At 39.6% G+C, this 26,999-nt stretch overlaps 2 protein-coding genes across 2 annotated transcripts in view; both read right to left on the minus strand.

The window, feature by feature from the left end:
• Positions 1-673: 673 nt before the first annotated feature.
• MAPK1IP1L (mitogen-activated protein kinase 1 interacting protein 1-like) lies at positions 674-17,850 on the minus strand. Its single transcript, XM_006864619.1, has 4 exons — positions 17,699-17,850; positions 3,355-3,376; positions 2,282-2,989; positions 674-685 (listed from the first exon to the last, which is right to left on the minus strand). The coding sequence occupies exons 2-4, from the start codon at positions 3,370-3,372 to the stop codon at positions 674-676; spliced, it is 738 nt and encodes a 245-aa protein (XP_006864681.1). The 5' UTR covers positions 3,373-3,376; positions 17,699-17,850.
• Positions 17,851-25,044: 7,194 nt separating this feature from the next.
• SOCS4 (suppressor of cytokine signaling 4) overlaps positions 25,045-26,999 on the minus strand; it is a 14,157-nt gene continuing 12,202 nt past the window's right edge. The window contains exon 2 of the mRNA XM_006864620.1: positions 25,045-26,660. Within this exon, the coding sequence (XP_006864682.1) occupies positions 25,252-26,568 (1,317 nt within the window). The 5' untranslated portion in view covers positions 26,569-26,660 and the 3' untranslated portion in view covers positions 25,045-25,251. The remainder of the gene's footprint in view (positions 26,661-26,999) is intronic.

A 26,999-nucleotide genomic window follows, 5' to 3' on the forward strand; every position in this document is an offset into this window, starting at 1 on the left:
GGCAGAATTGTTTGACCCATTTGACTAAAAAATGGGTGGAAATTAATTTGGTGGCACGCAAAAGGTTTTTTTTTTTACTAACCAAAGCTCAAGGATAAAATTGGACACTGGCTAGCTAATGAATTCAAACATCTGGCAATAATTACTGACAGTTTTAAATGTATATCAAAAATGTAACTTCAAGAGAACTAGGCTTATTTGTTGTATAGAAAGAGCAGCTCAAAAAGTTTAGAGGCATAATTTGTCTAAATTATGGCAATGTGATTGTTTTTCAAAGTGTGTTTATTTAGGGAAAAAGTGATTATAGAAAATACTTAAAATAATGTGCCAACAAAGTTGAAGATTCTAACAATAACTCACGTCACCTTAGATTTTTAAGGATGAAGCTTTATGTTTTAAACAATTTCTATCAAAGAGCTATTCAATATACTTAATCACTTTAACTTTCCATGAAAACCAAATAAAATCACATTTGAATGATTTATATTTTTATGATTGTTCCAACTGTACATCCAAGTATGAGAGGCAGATTATCTTCTCTGGGAGGTTCAAGAGTTGTTCTTTCTTGAATGCCCTCTAAGAATAGTGAAACCATCCATTTTAATATATGCATTCATGTGCATATGTATATACTTCAAAACAGCAAAGCGCCATCTCTTCATCCACTGTTAACTTAATGGTAAGACTGCAAAAGAAAAAAAGAAAGTGAACTTCTACATTTTGTAAATGGAGTTTATGTGGCTTGAAATAAATCTACTGCTTATATTCCAAACAGCAAATCATCTCATTTAGTTACCTTGGCACGCACTCTGTAATCAATCAACCAACTAAACTTTTTTTTTTTTTTTTACGTATTTAACATTTAATTAACCTCCATGTAGCTTCAAGACACCAGGACACAGGTCCCCAACACCGTTAATCATCTCCTCAGCTCGTGTGCTGAAGAATTTAGCCTTCGTGATGACTTGGGGAACTTTTACCTCCCCAGAGCATTCTAGTCGCCTGATTGCACCACATGAACGATGAGAGCAGCCCCAGTCCTATTTGTGGCAGCATTTACCCTTGTAGGTCCACAATTTATCAAGGTTGACAGTTGGGTAGAAATTCTGGTTCCTCTTCAAGAGACAATGTCTCATACCCACCTTTCCAAACGAACTCGACTTATTTCACAGGACTACAGTAAGTCAGACAGCACCGAAACTGTACCTTGGACAAACCTGTCAGCAGTCTATGGAAATTCTACACAATCCTTTAATAAAGGTTTCCTAAATATTGTTGGACTACAATCCAATTTGTGGGGCCCAGCTTATCTAGCAGTTGAGCAGGGCAATCTGCTGCATGTTACTAACGGGGTGGCTAGGCTAGCTGTGACAAGGCCCACAGCTAGTGAGGAAGGTCAGCAATTACTCTTCAAGGACTCAAGCCCACTAAGGCTACAACCAACACCCAAGCATGACCCTAGAGTTGACTAAAAACCTTTTTCAAAAAGAGAATCTAACAGCAAGAATTTGCAATAATAAAGAGGGACGAACTATGGCACACTTGATACTGAGATTGTCCCTTTAGTTGAGGTGGATATTTGATTAATCTAGTTAAGCATCTGATTAGTTACTGAATATAAAGGAATTATTTCCCTGAAGCAGAACCTCGACACTGCTTTTGGATACTTGCTTGGCTCACCTCACTAGGGAATGCCTGTTATCTGGTCATGCACCTTAAACAACTTCCTCAACTTAAACGCCAATCCTACTCCAGTTTTGCTGACAAGAAAGCATCCAACATTACATTTCACTAGCAGAACAATGGTATAATCTTTAGCTCAATGTTGCTAAAGATCTAACAAAACCTTTACTGAGAAATACTACTGACATTTGACTGAAAGGTGGGCAGTACTGTAATTTCATTACTCTGGATTCTCTAAAACTAGTATCTCTGCATCAAGCCGTCAGACAGGCTGATTGCTTTAGTGAATTGTGCTTTGGTGTGATGCTATAAAGAAATATTTAGACATGCTTAAATATGCATATCTCAGAATTTACCTTAATGATGCTACTGAGGACATTGCTTACTATATTATAAAATAGCTAGGGCAATTAATATATTTTCATTACCAGGAATGCATGTGCTTTCTTTCTTTTAAAACACTTCACCTGGATTTCTGAAATTTACACTTACACACACACACATCCTCTTTCAGAAAGGCCAAAAGTTTTATAATCACCCATCAAAAATCAGGGAGAAACAATCTTTTAGTTGTACTCTTGAAGAATGCAATACTCACGTGGGGGCCACCAGGCATTGGTGGAGCACCAGAAGGTCCTGAAGGCACTTGAAAAGGATTACTGGGAGAGGGATAGAGTCCTGGAGTGGGATATGATCCTGCAGGGGCAGGGTATGGTGCTGGTGGTCCCCAGGCGCCTGGTGGCACAGTGCCCCATGGACCAGGTGGTGCAGCCCCTGGAGCCTGGGTAGGAGGAGGAGCAGAATATGGCCCTGGAGAGGGATATGGCATACTGGGGGTAGGATACTGCCCCCCCATTCCTGGTGCCCATGGTCCAGAAGACATTGATCCCCATGGACCTAAAGGACCAGCTGTGGCTGGATCCGTGGGTGCACCATATGGTCTAGGAAGCTCTGGAAAGGGCATATTTGGTGTAGGATATGGCCCTGTGGGGCCAGGGCCTGGCACAGTTGGGGCTGGATACGGACCACCAGGTGGGGGGCATGAGGGTCCAGAAGGAGGGTAGGGTCCTGGGGGTCCAGGAGGTGGTCCAGTGGGAGGCACAGAGGGATACATTCCTGTTGGTGCAGGTCCAAAAGGCACAGAGGAAGGTGTTGCACTTGGTGGGAGTCCAGATGGCACAGAAGGTGGAGCACTCGGGTTATTCCAGGGGTTGGAACCTGGCCAGCCTTGGGGAGGTTGACCAGGTTTTGTATTGCTAACAGCAGAGGTTTTGGCAGGAGAGTGTTCAGGTAGGGCATCTGCCAACTGGAATACAAAATATAAATATCTATCTTATCTAGGGAGAAATCATGCCAAACATGATTATAAACCCATATAGCAGCATCAAAAAAATGAAACTGTTTAATGAACAGAAATAATCACTTTGATCAAAATTTTTTTAATTTAAGAATTTATAAAGAAGTACCACAGCACGCATCTTGAAACACATTATCTAAATAAACCATCTATCAAAATCACATGCAAAAACCAAATGAAACAAATCACATACACCCAGACCTCAAGAACCATAAAAGAACTTCTTTTAAATTATATGGCTTATATCGGCCAAATAAGACCGTCATTTTTCTTAAAAGCCATAAAATTGATTAAGTGTAAGCATATCAACTTACCGAAAATTCATCAGACATTTTCCTAAAAAATGAAAAGAAAAAGAGAGTATTTCAAAACCAATGTTTTAATATTTCTTACATATTCTTTAAGGAACTTTGTATGCATACTTATTTTTACTTAAATGGAATTTATTCATTTACTGGATATAGTTCTTTACATAGAAAAATTTCCCATGATAGTTCGAATCACTCTATGAACTTTACATTACACAAAAATGATTCACAATTGGATTAATAACCTCCTTTGGGGGGGCAGTTTATATTGCTTGCATTCTGGCTTGTTGAAGCATTTACAGTGCCAACTGCTAGAGTTAAGGACTAGAGTGCTAACCAATTGTTAAGGTTGCTCCCGGAAACCTACTACATGGTCACTTAATAACAACAGTGGTGAGAGAAGAGTTAGAGAAAAAGGTACACAAGCTTTTTGGAGGGCAGACTACTTTTCTTAAAAAATTATTTTATTGTGAATTATGTGATAGTTTACATGGGAGAATATTAGTTTACATTTATCCTATTGTACATCATCATTTCATTGCCATGGTTACAATCCCCTCCACGCATCACCAGCCAACTAAAGGGTATATACCCTGTAAGCCTGCCCTCGGTCATCAGCACACAGACCCTCTCCCTCCAGCCCCTCCATTACTCCATGTCATCGTCTCTGCCTCCATCTCTGGTGTCACTGTTTCTCTGGGTAGGGTCCTGCACTCTTCGCCCTTGATGGTCCCAGGGACCTCTGCTCCTGGACTGCAAAGTCAATCACTCCCTCCTTTTGCTACAAAATGTCTGTCTTTACATTTCCAACCCTCACAGTCAGTCCTGATAACAATTATTCATTATTTTACCACAAGAGACCTATCCACATTTCCTTTCATAAGCCCTGCCCAGACAGAATGGATACTACACTCCATGGTGATTCTACCTTCCTCTGTGCCCTCTGGATCTAGGTTCTCTCTTGAAAGCTTATCTTCTTGCCTTTGTAGTCCCCCCCCCCCCCTTTGTTAGGATAGCCAATGTCCAAGTTGCCCATCTCTGTCTACCTTGTATTGATGGGGTGGGAATGATCCTCACTTTATAAAGACTTATTCTCTCTTTTGAGCTACTGCATCCATAGGTGTAGGTCAAGTTCATCAAATTTTATCAGATTACTCTTTATCCCCCTCTTCTTTCTTCTTCTAGTTGAGCTCTGATCATCCAGTCATTGAAGCCAGGTCAAGTGGGTATTATCTGCAATTGTGGGTGTTCTTGTGCATATGCCCTCTATTTTTATCAGCTGGACACTTCACTTCCCGCTCTAGTCCTCTGTGGCTATGTCACTGACTCTGGGCCCAAGAGTCTCCAGGTCTTGCTACACTGCTGGTCAACCAGGTCTCCACTGGGTTCACAGGAGTCTACTGAATGTTGTAGGGCTTAGCTCGCAGCTTCATTGCTGTTTTTCCCTCACTTCCCCTTACCTGTGGCGAACGTGGTCACCAATCAGAGCACATGTCTGCTTGTGTATTCCCATTGAGTCTTAGTCTTGGAAGGGGGTTTGCCCTGAGGGGACCCAACCATTTGCCTTGATGTCTCCTGGGCAAGTAGCTTGATTATTCTTGTACTAATCAGTTGAACTGCTGTTATTGTTTTGTATTTTTCCTGTTGGTCTTTCTTTCAAGAAGTATCTTTTGTTCTTCTACCCACTCCAAACTGGTCTGCTTGTCCTTTCAAGTGGAAATTTCCCACCTCAGAAGATTCTGGATGCTTTTCAGGATTTCACCTATGGTCTTATGTAATGCAGAGGCTCCACAGGAAGCCTCATTCACTGGACAGGTTGTAGCCCAATTTAGATATTCCAATCAGTTATAGGCAGAAGACAGACTTACAAGCTTTCTATGGTGATATTTCTGGCTATTCTTTTCTCGTCCCCTTAAGCGTCTATTTTAAAATGGTATGCCAGGGAAACCAAGATTCAAAAGACGGCCAAGCATCTTAACATTATTTCCACCCCCTTTCCCCATTCCAACCATGTCTCAATCCCTGTATCCCAGAGCCCTGCTGTTCCAAGGTTGTGCATCCATCATTATGGTACCTCTAAGGCCTGACTACTTTTATTTGTTGTTGAGTGCCATGGAGTGAATTCCAACTCATAGTGACTCTGCATAGGGTTTCTGAGGAGCAGTTGGTGGGGTATGAACCACTGACCTTGAGATTAGCAGTCCAGTGCTTATCCTACAGCACCACACCAGGACTCCTCTCTCACCACTAGACCTTAGTGAATTTATTAAATGTACAAAGCTTTCCTAATATGGTAGATTACTGCCATCTTGCTATTTTGTAGTCCCTGGGTGGTGCAATTAGTTAGCGTGCTCAGGTGCTAACCATTTAGATAGGAGGTTCAAGTCCATCCAGAGGTGCCATGGACGAAAGGCACGGCAACCTACTTCTGAAAACACAGCACCTGAAACCCTCACATGGGGTTGCCTCAGTCAGAACTGACTCTATGGAAACTACTAAAACAACATAATCAATCTGTACTTTCTTTTCTGTGAATTTGCTCATGTCCTTTGATCACTTTTACTAATTTTTTTTTTTTAAAAGTAGTTCTGATGTGGCACTGTAGGATAAGCACTCAACTATAAGGTCTGTTTGAACCACAAGATTGGCGGTTCAAACTAACCAGTCACTCCTAAGAAACCCTAGTCAATATGAGTCCGAACTGACTCAATGGTATCTAACAACAATAATTAACATTTAGTAAAATGCATACATCTTTAGGCTAACAAACTTTAACAACTATATATGCCTATAATTACTAAAAATAAATAAATAAATAAATAAATAAAATCAAACATTTCCATCCCTCAGGCATTTACTCATGCTCCTCTCATAAGGCCCAGCAATCACTTTCTTAGTTTTCTTTGTTCTGTGACTTCATATTAAGTGGAATAAGACAGAACGAGGAGTCTTAGGAGTCTTCCAAAAGTCTTTTACTTCTATTTTTCCATGAACGTTTTGAAGCCTCTTTGTATGTATAATACTTTACCTTTGAACTATTTTACTATTTACTGAACCCAGGTGAGGCACTGTAGGATAAGCCTGGACTGCTAACCACAACGTTGGCAGTTCAAATCCACCAGTCGCAATTAAAAACCTTAAACAAGGTTGCTATGAGTCATAACCAACTCAATGACACACAACTGTAGGATAATCAAATCACTGAAATGCTAACCACAAGGTTGGTGTTGGTGGTTCACATTCCCAGCAGTACTTTGGGAAAAAAAATGAGGCTGTCTGTGCCCAAAAAGCTTTACTGTCTTGGAAACTCTATGGAGCAATTCTACTGTGTCCTACAGGGTCGCGATGAGTTAGGCTCAACTTGATGACAGTGGGTTTGGATCTGTTTCACTACTTAGTAGCAGTACATCTGTTTTTCTCACAATTTTGTAAGATAGTAAGGAAATTAGGCCTGTCTTATATGAAACAGAGTTCTCTGCAAAGTTCTTGCTACCATCTTTTAAATGGTAACTAACTGCAGGATTGGTAGTTCTAGCCACTCCTCATAAACCCTATTTGAGTCGCTGAGCGAGAACCAACTCAACAGCACTTAACAACAACACACGTTTAATATCATGTAGTCAAATTAATCGTTTTCCCAACACGTGGCTTCTGGATTTTGTGACATATTTATATAAAGCCCTTCCCACTCAAAAGAAGCCCTGGTGGCACAGTGGTTAATGCTACCCGAAAGGCTGGTGGTTTGAACCCACCGGCTGCTTTCTTCATGAAGATTACAGCTGGGGAACCCCACGGGGGCAGTTCTACTAGTTGCCATGAGGTAGGAATGGATGGCAGTGGGTTTGGTTTTGATTTTCCTACTCAAAGACTGAATAAGTATGGTGAATGAACACAATCTTGTCGCACACCTTTCTTAATTTTAAACCATTCAGCATTCCCATGTTCTGTTCTAACAACTGCCTCTTGGTCCATGTACAGATTCCTCATGAGCACAATGAAGTGTTCTGGAATACTCATATTTCCAATGTTGTCCATAGCTTGTCATGATCCACACAATCGAAAGCCTTTGCGTAGTCAATAAAGCACAGGTAAACATCTTTCTGATATTCTCTGCTTTCAGCCAAGGTCCATCGGACATCAGCAATGATGTTCCTCGTTCTGTGGCCTCTTCTGAATCTGGCTTGAACCTCTGGAAGTTCTCTTGTCAATGTATGATTGTAACCATTTCTGTATTACCTTCAGCAAAACTTTACTCGTATGGGATATCAAAGAGATTGTCCGATGATTTCCACATTCTGTTGGGTCCACCTCTCTTTGGAATGGGCACAAATACGGATCTCTTCCAATCAGTCGGCCAGATAGTTGTCTTTCAAATTTCTTGGCAGAGATGCAGTATGATGAGCAAATAATCTGAGAAGCTGGGTTATATGATGAAAAACGTGCTATCAGGATTGGAGGAAGACTCATTAACAACCTGCGATATGCAAATGATACAACCTTGCTTGCTGAAAGTGAAGAGGACTTAAATCATTAACTGATGAAGATCAAAGCCTTTGGTATGGATTACATCTCAATGTAAAGAAAACAAAAATCCTCACCACTGGACCAATAAACAACATTCTTACCAACAGAGAAAAGATGGAAGTTGTCAAGGATTCATTCTTGGATCAACTATCAAGACTCACGGAAGCAGCAGTCAAGAAATTAAACGATGTATTGCAATAGGCAAATGTGCACAAGACCTTTTTAAAGTGATGAAGAGGAAAGATGTCAGCTTGAGGAGGACTAAGATGCGCCTGACCCAAGCCATGGTGTTTTCAATAACCTCATATGCATGTGAAAGCTGGACAGTGAATAAGGAAAACCATAGAAGAATTGATACTTTTGAGTTATGGTGTTGGAGGAGAATATTTAAAGTGTCATGGGCTGCCAAAAGAACCAATAGATCCGTTTTGGAAGAAGTGCAGCCAGAGTGCTCCTCGGAGGCCACAGGATGGCCAAACTTCGTCTCTCATACTTTGGGCATATTGTCAGGAGGGTCCAGTCGCTGGAGAAGGATTTCATGTTTGGTAAGGTAGAGAGTCAGAGGAATGTATTGGCCAAGTGGCAGCATTGATAGATTCAAGCGTGACAACAGTAGTGAGAAGTTGGCCCAGGATTGGGCATTGTTTCATTCTGCTGTGCATAGGGTCACTATGAGTCAGTACTGACTCGATGGCACCTAACAACAACAACTAAAAGATTAAAAAAACAAAAATAAACCCTATGTTTTCTTACAGGGTTTGTAGGATAAGCACTGGATTGATAACCACAAGGTCGATGGTTCAAACCCACCAGCAGCTTCTTGGAAACCCTGTACACAGCTGCTATGAGTCAGAACTGACTCAACAGAGCTTAACAGCAACAACAAAATGCTTTCTTATAGTGTTTTTATGATTTAAATATGTTTATCTTAAATCTTTTAATTCTTCCCTTGTTAAGTGCTATAGAGTCGGTACACCAGCAATACTGCATAGGGTTTCCAAGGAACACCTGGTAAGCTTGAACCGCTGACCTTGAGGTTCAAACGGACTCTAGCATATTAATCCACAGTGTGACACCTTAAACAATTATTGAATTTCTTTTCTCAATGGATTTGAAAAGTCACCTTTAACACATGCTACTGCTGCAATTAACAACTAGTAAGTTTATCTAACAATTATCATGGAACAGGCACCATATCAAGTACCTTAGGTGCATTAAGTAACATTCCGTAAAGCTTAGAAGTGAGGACGCTGAGACTTTGTCTCTTATACTTTTTACATGTCAGCAGGAACCAGTATCTGGAGGACGACATTAACACTTGGTAAACCGAAGAGTCAGTGAAACAGAGATAAAATCCCCCCAAATGGAGATTGGCACAGTGGCAGCAACAATGGCCCCAAACATAACAATTGTGGGGATGACAGAAGATCAGGCAGTACTTACTTCATTCTGTTGTGCCTGGTGGTGGTGGCTGTTGGAACTAAGTCAGTTTCAACTTACAGCAACCCCATACAGTGTTTCTGAGGCTGTAAATCTTTATGGGAGCAGAAAGCATCATCTTTCTCCCTTGGAGCAACTGGTAGTTTTGAAATATTGACCTTGCCTTTAGCACCCAGGTTGTAACCCACTAGCTACCAGGGCTCCTTTCTGTTGTACATAGGGAATCAACTTGACAGCACATTACAACAAAAGTCATATAGTGCAAATTTTATGATTACTCCCAGCTTACAGCAGGAGAAAAGGCAATTTGGCAAATTATGGTCACAGAGTTAGTGAGAGGCAGTAGAGAAGACAGTATAACTCCAGGGCCCAGGCTCTTAACTGGGCTACACAGTCTCCATCAGTTCCCACAAGTATTGTGGACTTTGTTCTCTTCTACTTAACTGTATGCTACTATTCTATTCTAATTACAATAGCGTAATATTTTAACAAATTGTAATGCTAATCACCCTATGATTATGCTTTCCCCCCTCAGACTTTCCTGAATAGTCTCATTTTATTCCCAGATGGTTTTATAAAAAATTAAAATGTGTTCTAATTGGAGCTACATAGAATTTACTTATGAATTTAGAGGGCATTTGAGATATTTATATATCAGTTCACTCAAAAACAGGCACATCTTTCTAGTCATTTATATCACTCAGAATTTTGTTCTCTTGATGGTCCTATGTATTTTTTGTGAGAGAGATTTCTGACTTAAATTTTTCTTGTAGTTTTAAGTAAGCTCTTTTCTTCCATTTTGTAATCGACTGTTTCAGATAATTGTTTTATAGGTAAATAAATATGACATTGACAAAATATCATTTCATCTTCCCTTTCCAATAGTTATGCTTTTATTTCCTTTTGTGTTGGCTAGAACGTAACACCACAACATGTTAACTAGTGATAATGAACACTGGTCTTGGTCCCAACTCTCCAGGAGTGCTGCTAACACTTGAGCAGGGTTCTCTGATTTAGTTAGTTAGAAATACAAATCACACTAAGAAAGTTTCTATTTTGCCTACATGACTATATTTATGAGCCTGAGTCGTGTAGTGGTACTCGTTCCTATTTTCTAGTTAACAAAACAAAACAAACCAACAGACAGGACTTCCAGAGCAAGATGGTGTAGTAGGCAGATGCACTGAGCAGACCCTCTGCAACAAGGACATGGAAGACCAAATGAAACAGATTTAGATGGTAACCCTGGAGCCCTCAAGCATCAGAGGACAGGGCAGTGAGGAGGACTGATAACAAATGAAAGAGGAAGCTGAACAGCAACAGCAAAAGAGAAGAAAACGGGTGGGTGGTTGGCTGGCTATTGGAGCAGTGATTTGTGCCGGCAAAGGACATAGCTGGAGGTTGGTGGCTAGGGAGTGCAGTTCTCCCTTGTTCCCCATGCCCTCACTACCCCAGCAGTCTCGGGCATGTCTTCCTGGACAAACTCAGCTCTGCTTGGGGTAGGGTGCCAAGCATACCACCTACTCTGCCTTGTTGCTGTTGTTAGGTGCTGTTGAGTCAGTTCCGACTCATAGTGACCCTGTATAGGGTTTCCAAGGAGCAGCTGATGAGCTTGAACCACTGACCTTGCAGTTCAAACAGCTTTGCAGTCTGGCGCATTAACCCACGGCACCACACCAGGACCTTGAACCATACAAACAGTGAACAGAGAACTGCATTTGCACTTTCAATCTCTATCACATCCACCAGGAGATGGTTGATGAATGCTTGAGAACATACCAACAATCATCAATTAAATCATAAATACAATGGTACCATAGTGCAATGTCTCGGAGAAAATAATTTCAGCTTATATGGAAACCAAGACAGTGTGCCTCAAACAAGTGATGGAAATACAGTCAGAAATATAGTATCAGAAATGGTATTAGGACTACTTAATAAAGAATTTAAAAGAAGGATATTTAGTTACTTTCAATAGAAAGAATGATCAAGAAAACTACAAATGAAATCAAGGAAAACAGACAAAACTTTAGCAGAATTCAGGAAAATACAAACTGACAATGACAAGCTAAATGAAAAGTTGATTACATGCAAAACCAGTAATTAGATAGCCAGATTAACACATGGCTTCAGAAATAGATAATATATTACTGAAAGGGCAAAGTAGTAGAATTGAATCAATGGAAGAGTAACTTAGTGATCCTGAAGACAAATGCCTCAATTATTCATCTGCTAGTCCTGGTGTGGAAGGAGCTCTGGTAGCGTAGTGGTTACGAATTGGGCTGCAAACCTCAAGGTCAGCAGTCCAAAACTACTAGCTACTCCGCAGAAGAAAGATGAGGCTTTCTGCTCCCGTAGAGATTTACAGCCTCGGAAACCCTGTATAGGGTCACTATGAGTCGGAACCTACTCCACAGCACATAACAACAGTCCCGGTGTGGGGCTGAGGGTTAATGCGCTAGACTACAGGATGGATTTGAATTGCAAGGTCAGCAGTTCAAGCTCACCAGCCACTCCTTGGAAACCCTATACAGTCAGAACTGATGACCTAACAGCACTAACAACAACAGGAATAACCAGGAAAAACAAAAACCATTATCAAATATGATAGTCACATGAAGACATTCCCAGATAAGCAGAAATTTAAAAATTTTGTAAAAACCAGACCTAACTTACAAAAAATACTAAATGGAATTTGTTTGACAGAAAACTAACAACCTGAGATTAACATATATGACAATAGTACCCAGAACTCAACCCAGATATGTTGCTGTTGTTAAGTGTCATTGAGTCAATTCCGACTCATAGCAACCCTACATAAGGTTTCTGAGGAGCGGTTGATGAACTTGAGCTGTTGCCTGGTTCAAACTGACCTTGCTGTCCAACACATTAACCCACAGTGCCACATGGGATATGGAAGTAGTCAAAGTAAAGCAAACCTGTAAAACTGAAACTAGGAATACAGGAGATACCAGCGTGCAACAAATCCTATAAAGTAAAAAGATGGACTAATGTAGTTACAGAACTTCCAAACGAAGAGGAAATCAAGTAGATTTCAACAAAAAAATTATTAACCTAATTGTAACCCTAAAACTACATCAAGTCTTACTCTTAGCCCTAACCCAACCTCCACCTGTAACTATACCCTTAACACCAAAAGAAGTCCTAAGCATAGCCTATGCCTATGTTGTTGTTGTGAAGTGCCATCGAATCAGTTCTGACCCAGAGCAACCCTGTACAAGGTTTCCGAGAAACGGCTGGTAAACTTGAACCCCTGACCTTGCAGTTGAAACGGCTTTGCAGTCTGGTGCATTAACCCACAGCGCCACACCAGGATTTCTATAGACCTAGCCATAGTCCTGACCTTAACTGTTCTCCTACCCTTTGCCCCAATAAAAAAACATCAGAAACTGATTTTCTTCAGAAGACCTTTCAACATCTAATGAGCTGATCTCAGTTTTTCTCCTTTGACTTATCAACAGTTAATCATATGAAAAGACTGTTCAACATTCAGCCAGCTTTTACTCCTAGTATTTTTCAGCATAATTATTATGAAGGAATGATGGAGAAAAAGAACATGAAGGCCAAACTGCAGTTGTTAAGTGCTGTGGAGTTTCCGAGAACAGCTGGTGGGCTTCAACCACCAACCTTGTGGTTAGTACAGTGTTAACTATCCTACACCACTGCACCAGGACTCCTAAAGTGCAGTAGTTAGCCTTTGTATCCTTGCTTTCTATTCAGAATACTAGACAAACAAACAAACAAACTTCAATGAATAGCAAACACAATTATTCATTAATTCACTCATGTTAAGATTTACTGTTTTATACTAAAACACGACATAACACAATACTCAAGATTAACACTAAAAATTTTTTTAAAATGCTTATTGTAACAAAACACATAACTATATAGACACTGGAGTCTAATGGTATTAGCAATATGTGACAAGTTATACTATACACAGGCCTAAATAAGATGCTTTCCAAACAAAGTGAACCTTTCTGAAAGAGACACTGGTCCTGTATCAAAGTTAATGTTAATTCTGGAACAGAATTCCTATCAAAGCAATTAATTAAATTCACTTGGTTTTGCTGTTCAGGTTTTTATAAATTATTCTTTTCTCTTGTTTTTGAACATATACATACACATACATAATATACAGCTCACCAGTCATACAATTATATAAGATATAAATTATTTTATGAGTTAATAAAAGTTAAACTGACTCACAACTCTGGCTTAAAATTTTCTTAAAGCGCAAAATCAAATTCTGGATGATGGAGGTCATCCAGAACTTTATGACTGAAGTACTGAAGGCTTGGCCAGAGGGACTGAAATGGGTCACATCCTGTTCTATGGCACTGCTGTAAAGTGAGCTGCTCTTCATGCCTAGAATAAACAATGTTCATGTCCAGGTGGAAGCATTCCAGTTTGCTCTTTGGCGATACACTAATCATAAAAATGACAACAAAAAATGCAGTAGGATAATAAGTGTTCTGAGAAAAAAGTTTTAAAAATGTAAAACCATCTAGATTTTCTAAAAAAAACTAAGAAAGCTGAATTGAGAAGGGTATCATGTTTGGTAGGGTGGAGGGTCAGAGAAAAAGAGGTAGACCCCTAGCGAGATGGATTTGCAAAGTCGCATCAATAGGCTCAAGCGTGGCAATGATAGTGAGGTTGGCCCAGGAGAGGGCAGTGTTTCGTTCTGCTGTGCATAAGGTCGCTATGAGTTGGTACCAACTCGATGGCACCTAATGATAAGAACGAACTACTGTGGCTTCCAGAATCCAAACATAATTTGATCACCAAGAGGTTTAACTCCACAAATTACTAATGGCGCTATAGGATAAGCACTGGATTGCAAACTGCAAGGTTGGTAGTTCAACACCAGTCACTCCTCTGAAACCCTACATAGGGTTGCTATGAGTCAGAACATACTCAAAAGCTCTCAAAAACAACAGCATTGCTGAGGAATGTTTTAGAAGGTCATCAAACTGTGATGGAGTGATAAAAAGAAAGTGCACTACATGACTGAAATCTAGACACCAATCGTTTGACTATTTTTGACAAAGGCAAGCCACATAAATAAAGATCATTTTCTCCTCTAAAAGTTACAACAAACCCTGATTCTAAATAGGCAATTAAAAGCAACATATTTTATCATCTCCAAAGAGCTATACGCATTGATACTAAAAGAAACTAAAGGAAATCCGAATTTTTACACTATTTTGTTTACTACTTTAAGGTGGTGATGGCAATATATTAAAAATATAAACTTTGAATTAGGGTTTATTTTTTTTTTTCAGTACTAGGTCATTTATTGGATATGTTCAATCAAAAAAATTTGGGCAACTCAAAAAATTGGGGTTTTATTAAAGTTCTTGAATGTTTTAATTCACTTCAAAATGTTTAATTTAAAAATTTTAATTTTTCAACACTCTTATGTCAGTCTATTTTATACGCTTGGATACTCTATGGCACTTTAACAACATTTAAACACTAAGGAGCCCTGGTGGGGCAGAGCACTTGGCTGCTAACCCAAAAGTTGGCAGTTCGAACCCACAAGCCACTCTGCAGGAGTAAGTTGAGGCAATCTGCTACAGTAAAGATTGTTGTTATTGTCAGGGGCTGTCCAATTGGTTCCCGACTCACAGCTAGCTGAAGCACAACAAAACTGCCCAGTCCTGCACCATTCACTTGTCAATTCATCTTTTTGGGAGTTTGTGGGCTAATGCGCTGGACTGCAAAGTCATTTGAAACGTAAGTTCACGAACTGCTCCTCAGAAACCCAATACAGGTTCACTATGGGTCGGAACCGACTCAACGGCATTTAACAACAAGCCTTGGAAATGCTATTCTGTCTTATAAGACTATGATCCTGAATTGACAGACAGTACACAATTTAGAGACTAGTGAAAATGTGCCAGTTACTGTGTTGGGCTCTGGGGTACACTAATAAATCTTTATTTATTAAAGATTTATGGAACAATAAATCTTTACCGAGTTCAATCTAGTGGAAAATTACCACTGAACTGCGACTATTATCAGGGGTAAGCAGAGTGTTATGGGAGTACCTCAAAGAGGACCTAAAAGAAATGAAAGAAGAGCCATCAGGGGAGGATTCCCTGGAAGTGATGCCTTTGCAGTCTAGAGAAAAGAGCTGGGGGGCAGGGAGTTGTGGAACCCAGCGAAAGGAGCGAAGTTGGTAGGTATAAAAGCTGGGAAGGAGACAAGAGAGAGCCTGTGAAGTGTAAGCAGTTTAGAATGGTTGGAATATAGTCTTAGCAAAGAGATGTTAGACCAGCGTTTGAATCCTCTTCAGTCATTTAAAGACAACTTACCTGAATTAACCTCAGAGTTTCTTCAAATACTAAGGACAGATCAATAACCTTTTAAGGGACTAAATGAGACTTTGTAAATCAACAGTGGCTAGAAGCACAAATACTAGATTCTCTTTTTTTGCCTTGTATATGAACATTTGGTTAAGGGTGAAAGATGAAAGAACAAAGAGCTTCAAACAGTTTTTGGAAAAATGAAATGAAAAGACAATGGGAATTTTTCTATGAACTTTTTGACGCGCCCTTCTATGACTGTGATAAAAAGGCAACCCTTCACACAGAGGCAAGAAACTATGACTAGCAACTACCTCCCCATTTACTGTGAGACTCATATATTAAGTAAACAAGCAAATTTCTTAGTCACTGCCTGACACACCACAGGACCCCTAGTGGCAAAGATGGTGGCTCCTTGGTGAGCAGTAAGCATCAACCAGCTGCTCCAGTGGGCAAGATTTAGCAGGGTTTTATAGTCTCAGAAACCCAAAGCAGCACTTCTGTGTCCCATAGGGTCACTATGAGCTGTAATTGACTCATCTGCACCACTCAATGATAAACCTTCTGAAAACTAAAGAAACTTTCCCCAAGTTTGGCACAAAACTTATAACAAAATCTGACCCAATGCTATTGTCGTTAAGTGCTGTCAAGATGGTTCCAACTCCTAGCCACCTGTATAGGGTTTTGGAGAAGATGCCGGTGGGTTTGAACAGCTAACCTTGTGGTTAGCAGTCCAGTGTTTATCTTATAGTGCTGTTCCAAGTGATTTATTTTTTCTATCAAACCCCACTTGCAGATGCCTGGTGTGGCACTGTCGGATCAGCACTGGTCTACCAACCACAAGATTGGCTGTTCAAACTCACCAGTTGCTCCCTGGAAACCTGTACAGGGTCACTATGAGTCGGAAACCCACTTTAGTGCCAACATTCATACTTATCGATACAAAATATCACCGTTCGAGTGCCAGGTTGTTGCACCATATTGTTTTTTCTAAAATCTAGAGATTTCTGAATTCCATAACACATTGGCTCCATGCGTTTTGGTTAAAAGAATCGATGACAAGTTATTACTGCTTGTTGAAGAGAAAGAAAAAGTATACTTCAACATAAGCAACTCAATTTAGACGTTTCTGAGGCAAACTAGTTTTGAAAAGGGGTTCAGAGACACCAATAGCAAGAAAAATGTCTATTCTTCTTGGTACAGAAAAAATTACTCCTGCTACCCTTGCCTGTAAAAGGGTTCATTTTCAAAACGGGGTTTTATCACCATCAAGTGTACAAGTATGTATTTCGCTAATAGTAATGCTATAAAAATTTTCAATCAAGTGAGAGTAGTTTGATGCTACATTAGAATCATTTATCTTATTAAAAGCACTACTCTTGGTTTCCACCGTAAAGAAGCAAACAGCTTCGGCTGAGATGCGCACCTAAAGCCTAGAGTCTCGCAGAACCTAGCTGCCTCTTCTTGTATGACATGGAGCTTCATCTAACGTCATTTATTAGCAACTCCGCTAATTCGTAATAACCACAATGTGATCACAAAAGCGGAATCTTAAAGAAACGACGGGGTTTCCTCTACTACTAGTGCAGGCGTTTCCCGTTTTATTAGAAATTAATGAGTTGGGAAGGTCATGGCCAAGGGGCGCCAAGCCAGCCGCCCTTAGGGACCAGACGAACAAAGGGAATCCGGGATCAGCCGGAGCCAACCGGCCAAGGAGCGGGTCGTGCCCGCCGTGTGGGGGGTGGGAGCCGGAGTGGGGGAAGGGCCAGGCACGCCCCCAACCCCCCGCCCCCTGCCCGCCGAAGTCCTCCAACCAGACCTGACGTCAGGAGCTAAGATACCCGCTGGGCATGACGTCACCAGCCACAGACGCCTTCTCCCTGGAGGGCAATGTGGAGAGGCCTGCCCACAGAGGGAACCTTAGAAGCGAAACCACGGCCCAAGTATTGGGGGTGACTCAAGGCACCTCCGTTACCGCGCTGCGCCAGCCTATTAACCCGAGATCCCCCGCCACCCTCTACGCCTCACATTAAACGCTAAAGTAGCCTCACCCGGCAAGATCCGAGCCCGCAGCAAGGTCTAGAAGCAACGATGGATCCGACAGAAAGCGCCGAAGAAGAGAGCGCAGTTTGACTGACGACGGCAGTAGCGACAGCACCAGCACTCACAGCGCGCGGCTCCTCCTGGCGCCGGAACAGGAAGCGCCTCACGCCTCGCGCGCCATCCGTGCCCAGGCTCCGCCTCCCCTCGGGGCGGGCCCGGGGGCTCCGCGGCACCCCCTAGCGACCGCTCGGGGCATTCTGAAGGAACCCACCAAACCCAATACAGTACGGGGGATTCCAACTCAGTGACCCGACTGGGCAGAGTAGAACTGCTTCTTAGGGTTCCGGCCGTTGTAACTCTTCACAGAGGCGGATTGCCTCGTCTTTCTCCCATAGAGCAACTGGTGGGTTTGACCTTGCGCAACACTTAATGCACTGCACCACCAGGGCTGACGGAAAGTTCCCCAGGGACTGTGTGTGTGTGTGTGAGATGGTGTGGGCAGGGGAAGTACGGGACAACGACGCTTGTGTCCTGAGCTCGGAGTTTGCTGCAGGGAAGCCGGGGAAAGTCACTAACGTGCTTGAGTGCAGATTCTGGATTCCTTACGCTCAGCGGTTTTTACAGCTAGGCCTCGAAGCAGGTTGTTTGTTGTGAAGCGCCTTCGGAGTCGGCTCCGACCCATAGCGACCCTGTATAGAGTTTCCGACGAGCAGCTGGTGAGCGTGAAATGCCGACCTTGCAGTTCTAAAGACTTTGCAGTGTAGTGCATTAATCCACAGCGCCACACCAGGACTGTGTGTGTTTGTGTGTGACCTCCGGTAGCGTAGTGGTTACTAGTCGGGCTGCTAAAGGTCATCAGTTCGAAACTACGAGTGGTTCCGCCAGGAGCAAGACGGAACTGACTCCAAGTAACAACAGGGAGCTCTGGTAAAGTAGTGGTTACGAATTGGGCTGCGGACCTCAAGGTCAGCAGTTCGAAACTACCAGCTGCTCCGCGGGAGAAAGATGAGGCTTTCTACTCCCTTAAAGATTTACAGCCTCAGAAACCCTGTTCAGGGTCGCAACCGACTCGACGACACTTAACAACATAGTTAAAGTATTCGGCTGTGAACCACAAAGTCATGGTTCAAACCCACCAGCGGCTCCTCAAAAACCCTGTACAGGATAGGATGACTGTGTCAACTCGATGGCAGTAAACCACCACCACCCCACTGCTAAGGAGACATACTGAAAACCTAGTATTTTTTTGCCATGTAACTGTGACATAATTATTAGCCTGCAGGTTCCTTATGACTGGAGCCATGTGTTAATCATTCTTTTGGGCCTGATGAAGTTTAATGTTTCTTCAGCAATGTAACTGGAGAGACAAGGCATTGGTCAAGAAAAATCTGAAATGACAACCATTTATGAATGTATAAAACCGCTTACAAATTTCTCTCCTGCGTTGTTCCAATGGTTACATTTATGTGCTGCCAGTCGGTTCCGACTCAGTGCCCCCATTTAGGGTTTCCGAGGCTGGAAATCTTTACAGGAGCAGAAAGCCTTATCGTGCTCCTGCGGAACAGCTGGTAGTTTCGAACTGCTGTCCCTGAGGTTAGCAGCCTGATTTGTAACCACTACGTAAGACCCTGGGTGTTGCCAAAAGCTAATACTCCACTGCTAATTTAAAGGTTGGTGTCCTGGTGTGGCGCTGTGGGCTAATGCGCGACTGCAAAATCGTTTGATTTGCCAAAACAGTGGTTCAAGCACCAGCTGCTCCTGGGAAACCCTAGACAGGGTTGCGATGGCACTTAACAAAGGAAAGGTTGGAGTCTTGGTATGGCTGTTGTGGTTTAATACGCCAGACTGCAAAGCTGTTTAAACTGCAAGATGGGCGGTTCGAGCTCACCAGCTGCTCCTCGGAAACCCTCTGCTCGATGGCACATAATGTAAAGGTAACCTACCCAGAGGTGCCTATCTCCTTCTTAAAAATCACAACTGAAAACGCTAGAGAGCCCAGATTTACTGAGACGTCTGGGGTTAAAGTCAAAACGGATGAGTTTTTGATATTTTGTTCCATTACTATATTTTTGGCATTGATTATTTTTTTAAAATATATTTGATTTTGTAAAAACATATGTACTTATTCACCTGATGCGGTGCATCAGACAGACCTATTTCGCCTGTTAGTAACTGAGCATGGTGTGAGTTTGAAAGTCAAAGTACCTACTCTATAACCAACTTTTGTTTGGGAACCAACTCCCCATCTGGCCTTTTCAGAACAGTAATACAGCCTGAAGCCCACATCTTTTCTACGTGTTAGACATGCAAGGTGGTCTGAACACCTTCCTGCCTTATTTTGCACACCCAATCACATCTTGGAAGACCCAAACTGCCACACTAGTAATTAAAAGCATTTGTGTATTATAAATTAGAAAACCTGTTAAAGTGACCTTGTGGTTGGTAGTTCAGTGATGGTCCAACAGTGCCACACCAGGTGTCTGCAAGTGGGGATTTTTCTCCCCACCCCAAATTAAAAACTAGATGCATGTTGTAAGTATATACAAAGATCTATCTATATATATACACACTATATATATATAAAATTAAAAAAGCAAAGGCTTTGGATTTTATATATGAAGGTTTAATTAGGAAAAAAATGTATTCAAACCATTTTATTGAACTCCAAAGAAATGTTCAACTTCCGAACTAGAGATAAAAGTGGAAATACAATACTTTTAGGGGGTAAGAAGTGGATAATAAGTCAAACAAACCTTATTGACAAGAGTTCTAATAGCTTTGTAAAGTTGCTATTTAAACTCTATACATTCATACTTAGCTTATAACTTTTATCGAATCCTAGCAAAGTCAGCATCATTTGAGTAATCTGCCTTGAGCTGTATGCCATGGCTCTCAAGTCTGAAAGCTTAGATATGATTATACCCATGGCAAAAGTGATTATCTGTCATTTCCCACAAATGTAATCAGCTCTTTAAAATAAGTTAGGCAAACATCAATTTTACATAGACCTTATAAAGGATAAGAGGAAGCTGCAATTGTTCATCTAACTATAAAACCTGAACCATAAACTCAAATTTGTACTGCTAACTCTTATTGTCAAATCAAGCCAAGAAAGACAATTACGGACTAAACGAAGTTAATGTGATTCTGCAGGATCCACTAAGGGGGATACTTCAAAAACCTATCATCATCACATTAGTCTTAACAGCTGTCCTGTAATTATTTTCAAGTATGCTCCAAGGGCCACCTCCTAACCAAAGAATAAAACTTCAGGAAGTCAAGTGACAATTATAACCTACATTTGATGAGTTAGGAAATGAAGGTAAAAAAGATTTGAGTCTTGTTAAGTGCTGTAGAGTCAGTTCCAACTTTTAGTGACCCTGAATCGGGTTTCCGAGGCTTTAAATCTTCCAAGGGAGCAGAAAGCCTCATCTTTCTCCCTGGAGTCAGTAGATCTATTCAAAATTAGAAAATAAATCAAAGGTAGACTTGACTTTGGCTTTATTGGGATTAATGTGTCCTAAAACCTTTCCCATTGGGTTATGTCAGTTAGTCTATGTATCTACTTAAGTTACTACCATTTTGTTAGCAGTACCTTAATTTATTAGTAGACAAGACTCTTAGAACAGTCAGTCTTTCTAGTAGGGCATTATAAAACAACAAAAAACCATTTGTGCTTTCTGTTTCTTTAGAAATCAAATTGTCTGTAAAACTCTTGTAATAAACGTTACAAATTTTTCCTCAAAGTAGAAATATTAACTTGACTTAAAACCTTCATTTTGGTATTTAATTACTTAATATTATTTCACAGGACATTCTGAATGATAATTTTTGGGTTTCTTGTGTTTTCTCCAGAACAAATCTTACAATTAAATCTACTTTCCTATGAAACTTGCTCTACCAAAATCAATATATAAGTTGTTTACTGGAGTATGATTATAGGTAAAAGTGACAAAAAATATATTTCTCATGAAAAGTACATTTATCTTTATCAGGGAGTTAGATTTCAAGGTTTTTGTTTCATAGGAAGGAAGTTCTCTATTATGTGGATCTATAAAATGAACTGCAGAGAGACAGGAAGCTGATAACTTGATTTGCCAACTTAATAGCTTTGGCTCATGAATAAATGATAATGGTTTATGTTTTTCTTATAAAAATGAATTTGTGTAATGATATGAGTCCTATTGCCACATTTGTTCTACTTTTTAAAGGATTTCTAATTACTAAGACATACTTTATATTATTTATAATAAGTCAAACCTTTAACTGAAAGCCACTCTTTGCCCACAGTTACCCATTAGCTGAAATTCAGGAAAGAACATAGGTTTAAGAATGAAATCAATAAATCTAGCCATAGGCAGACTAAAAGCTTCCTCCAATCTTCTTCCTATTAGGTCTTCCTTTAAATTAAAGCATTCCCTCTATGAATTATTTAAGTGAATGGCAGGCTATAGAAAGATCATATAATTCTTTGTATAATAATATTTAAGAAACCTAAAAAAAAAAAAGAAATCTATTCAGCATATTTAAGAAATTATAGTATGAATCAAGATGTTATAGCTTGAAAAAGGGGTGGGTAGGTGGGGGAATGTCCTAAAAAGCTTCAGAGAGAAATAGAAAAGTCAAGTTTATTTCCTGATTGGCAAAGGATTATTCCCTAAGCACAGCTAAGTATCTGGTCCAGACTAGCTATTAGCGATGAAACAGTTCCCTTTCTCTGTCAAGGCTTTTCCCAGAGGTAATGCCTTAATTCTTAGTTTTTAAATATTTTATCTTGTTTCTTTTAGCTTTACCCTCTCTTGCCAAGAAGCCCTGCACATCTGCACCATGCTGAATGCGCGCTCTCAACACTAAAATTTACATTTACAAATATTCACAAGGCCCACTTTAGTCATAGAATAGTTAGCCTTTCTAAATGCGTCCTGTAATGTATTCAAAATGAATTAATTACTCTCTTCTTGTCCCTTCATGGTAAATAATTCCTTTCTTAAGTCTTTATATTTCTACTTTCCACATTTCTTTTCATTGTAACAAAGGAAAACCACAAAGCCATTTCAGAGTATATGAATCTCTTCCCTGCTTTCATTTATTAGATCTACTTCAAAGCTACATATATGGCAGTATTTTGAAAATGTTAACTGCTGTTAATATCTTGAAGTTGAAAAAAAAGAAACCAGAGAAAATATATCACAGCAACCAGTTCGAATTATATGAAAAGCTACTTAGATCTTGACTTTCATATAAACACTAATTTTTAACCATTATAAAAGACAACGTATTTCATTTTTCTTTATAAAACTATCCTTTAACAGAATATTTATTAGCTAGTCTTTCCTTAGGTTTTTCGGTACTAATAAAAAGTTATTTTTAAATGAAAAGTATCTAAAATAACAATTGTTTCACAGAAACAGAAAGTCTTATTTATTATCAAATTCTGATAAAAAACTATAATCATGGATAGTCTTACCATACTATTAATTTAAATTTCCTTTCACTTAAAGTGGGTATTTAGGAAGTGTTATATTGGTTAATAAGATACGCTTCTCAGTGATCTACAAAGTGCCACAATAAAGATGAGGTAGTATAAGACTTTTCTACCTTTGTAAAAGATAAATACCATCTTTAGAAGAGATGTTATTTAGTTTGTCATTGGTGTTATTCTGGGCCTAATCACTGCTAAGAATAGTTACCCCTCATTGATATCAAGACAATCTTGAGATCACTGAGAAAAAAAAAAAAAAAAATGCCAGAAGATATTAATAGATATTCCTGGTTTAATACTATAATAATTGCTTGTATTTTAAAACTGTTACTGAAAAATGCCAACTTTATGTTAACAACAACAGAACTGCAAAATAATGAAATGCTACTTAAATATACAGCAATGATACTGAAGAAACATCACTCTGATTTGGAAATTTCTAAACCAAATTTCTTCAGTCCAAGTAAAAGCAGCTTTCTGATATAGCTAAATATCATCAAGAAATCACTTGTTAAGTGCCATGGAGTCAGCTCCAATTCATAATGAATCTGCCCTGTATAGTTTCCAGAGGCTGGTGGGTTTTAACCACTCACCTTGCAGTTTAGCAGTTCATTGCTTATCTGGCATCAGGACTCAATTACTATGTTAAAAATGCCAATTTGTGCTAACAGATCACCAGAAGAAAAGTTGGGCAACTGTCTAGGAGTATGACTAAGAAAGGTTTATTATGCACTGGTTCTTTAAAAAGTGACTTCTGAAAGATTAGGAAATTTAAGGGGCAATGAGTTTATATTAATGAGGGAAGAATGACTCTGTAAAGGAAGGTAACAATGGATGCCCAACTCAAAAAGAATTAACAACAAGAAAGAGATAAGATATCATGATTCTATTTATCTTCATTAGTTATATTGGGCTAATAAATGTAAATTAAAAATACCACCTTTTTGCTCAATACTATTTGGTATGGCATAAACCATGTAGTTGTCAAAAGGCTTTCCTGTTTTTGAGGCCATTTCTGAAGACAAAAATCATTATTTGAAACTTGAAGGGAAAAAATTTTTTTTTTTTAAAACTTCCTGAATACTGAGTTCACGTTTAATTTTTGAATCTGTGTTCAATTTAAATAATGAAAAAATACACAGGTACTCTTTGGTTACCAGTGAAAACTTATGGCTGTTTTAAACTGGAATCTCCTCCAAGCAGAGGTTCAGATTTCTATAAAAGGACTAAGTAAAAGCAATAGTTCATAAGCAAATACAGAAAACTCCAGTTTCCTTAGGTCTTAATTTCTGGTTACTGATAGTGTTATTATTTTTAAGTCTCTAGTGAGAAAGGAACAATATTTACGTTTTGAAGTTGTCTCAAGTCTTCCAAGATGTGAGACTTATTAACCCTGCTACATTGTAGAAGCATAAATTTAACTCCAAAATGTCATGTTTTCATTCAACTCTCACTGACCATATTAAACAAATTTAGTAATCCTGCTTTAGCATTAATATTTAATATGAAAAATATGCCATTATGACTTTTAAATCATCTTGCTGCCTGTTAACAACTGTATAAGAAAATTCTAAAAGTCAATTATATTTTATACGAATTGTGAATTGTATAATACTTAGCTTTACTGAAGAATTTAAAATAATTCATGAATATGGGATGTGGAAACTGTATAGGAATACCAATGGTACAAATGAAAAGTTTTACATGTAACAAGGACTCAGTATTATTTTTAAAGAAAAGTATGAGAATCAAAATATTCAACTATGTTTGCAATGCCTAGTAAATTTCATGTAAAAATTACAATGAAGAAATGAAAGTTAAGTATACAATGTGTGGTTAAAAAACCACACAAAACAACCAAACACTTGGTCAAAAAGTTCCATTAACCCTAGTGTATAGCCTTAAACAATTAGTGTATCTTAAGAAACAAGAGCTGATCTGGAAATGAGACTTTGGGCAGGTTTATTTTGGACTCCAACTGCCTTTGTAGGGAAAAAAAAATCAAAATGGCAGCATAAGAACCATAATATATTCAATAAAAACGTATACATAATCATTCAGATGTTCTTACCCATTCCCCTAGCATTGTTGTTCTGGTGCATCAATCCTCATTACTCTAACTTTTGATTTATAGTGATATTCCTTCAGGTATAATTTCATAGAAGAAGGAATTGGAAGGGCATCAATGCCATCATAAGTTGTACAGTTACAAATAACTGTTCTGCATATATGCTGCAAGGAAAAGGGGAAAGTCCGAATTAAAGGAGTGGATAAAAGTGGTTCGAAGAACATACAGGCACTTGGGTCCTTATAATGTTCTAGGAGACCAGTAATGTCAGGAGAATGGAAGACACAAGGATCATGTGCATCAAAGCTAAAGTTGTGATTCCACTGTTCAATTCTAGCATGAAGAGAACGACTATAGCGTCTAAAACTAACAGAGAATAAGTAGTCTTCCTGTGCTGAGTCTCGAAGTAAAAAGGTTCCCTCTGGTTTTCCTTCTAGTAGAGCTTCGGCTGCATATTTATCCATGACTCCCCAGTAACACGGATTGTTATTGATTTGAAGGAGGTCTGGCACAAGACAGTGCACATAATCAATCTGGGTGTGATACTTCGGCGGCGTTTCCAACTGCAGGATTTCATCATCAAGTTCCCATTTGGGTTTGTTTCTTTTTCTGGAACTTGTGCAAAGTGTTATCATTTCATCACCTGAATCCATGTCACTATCTTCTATACTGTTATTTGAAACCAGGTTTATCATAGAGCCAGCCATAGGACCACCTCTACACGAAGCATTGTTGGTAGTTATGACGCAGGGCTGAACACTGGTAAGAGAGAAAGAGTCTACATCTTCCATGTTTCTTCTTTGCTGCCCATCCCTCAACTCACTGTGAGACAAGTCTGTGCTTACCCAGTCTTCTGATTTGGGACTTATAGGAGCAGTGTGTCGTTTAATAAAATGCCATCTAAAAGCTAAATCTGATCGAGGTGGGAAAGGACACTTATCTAACATGAGTTCACTGATATGAATTTTTCTTTTAGATGAAAGTCCTGAAGAGTGTCGACTACTACAATTCTTAATTGGAAAACACTGACCCACAGCATCTTGTAGTTTCTGTTTAAGAGATCGGCCTAAAAATCTATGCCCACAGGAATGATCTAAGTCCAACTCGATCGATGAACAGCTGTGCTTCCTTTCTTGACTCCTTAAAGGAATTTCCGTTTTCTCTATAGCATCTACTGTTTCAACATCCGAACAACTCTCACTCTTTTTTGACCAAGATAACTTCTTTCCGCTCCATACATAACCATCTTTCCTGTCAGCACTTCGACTCCGACTAGTTTTGGGCCTCACATCTATATTTTTACTATTATTTTCAATATTTTCTGCCATTTTATCAAATTATCCACGAAGTCCAGTGTTATAAGTACTGCCTTTTCAGTTTTTCCGGCAGGAAATTTCTTCTGGGAACTTTCTGGATGTATCTAAAGGGGGAAAAAAAAATGCCATTAACCATTTGTCATCCACATAGTATAGTTCATATATCAAGCCCCAATTTGACTCAACTTTCTTTCATTTCCCCTCTCCTTGTTTCCTTTCCTGTTGATTGAAAACAGGTACAATTTTGAGTTATAAAAGCTGCTGTTGTTGTGTAAGGACCAAACTGACTTTACCTGATTTTGCCTACCTAGAGACTGCTTGACTAAACTCTAGTCAGGCTCAGGAAAGCATTTTAAATAGACAAGGCCTCAGTTTTTAGTTCCCTCCAGAGACAAGGTCAATCTCCATTCTGTACATTAGCCTGAACATGTCCTCTAGCTCCA

This window comes from Chrysochloris asiatica, unplaced genomic scaffold (genome assembly GCF_000296735.1).
Source record: "Chrysochloris asiatica unplaced genomic scaffold, ChrAsi1.0 scaffold00067, whole genome shotgun sequence".
NCBI lineage: Eukaryota > Metazoa > Chordata > Mammalia > Afrosoricida > Chrysochloridae > Chrysochloris > Chrysochloris asiatica.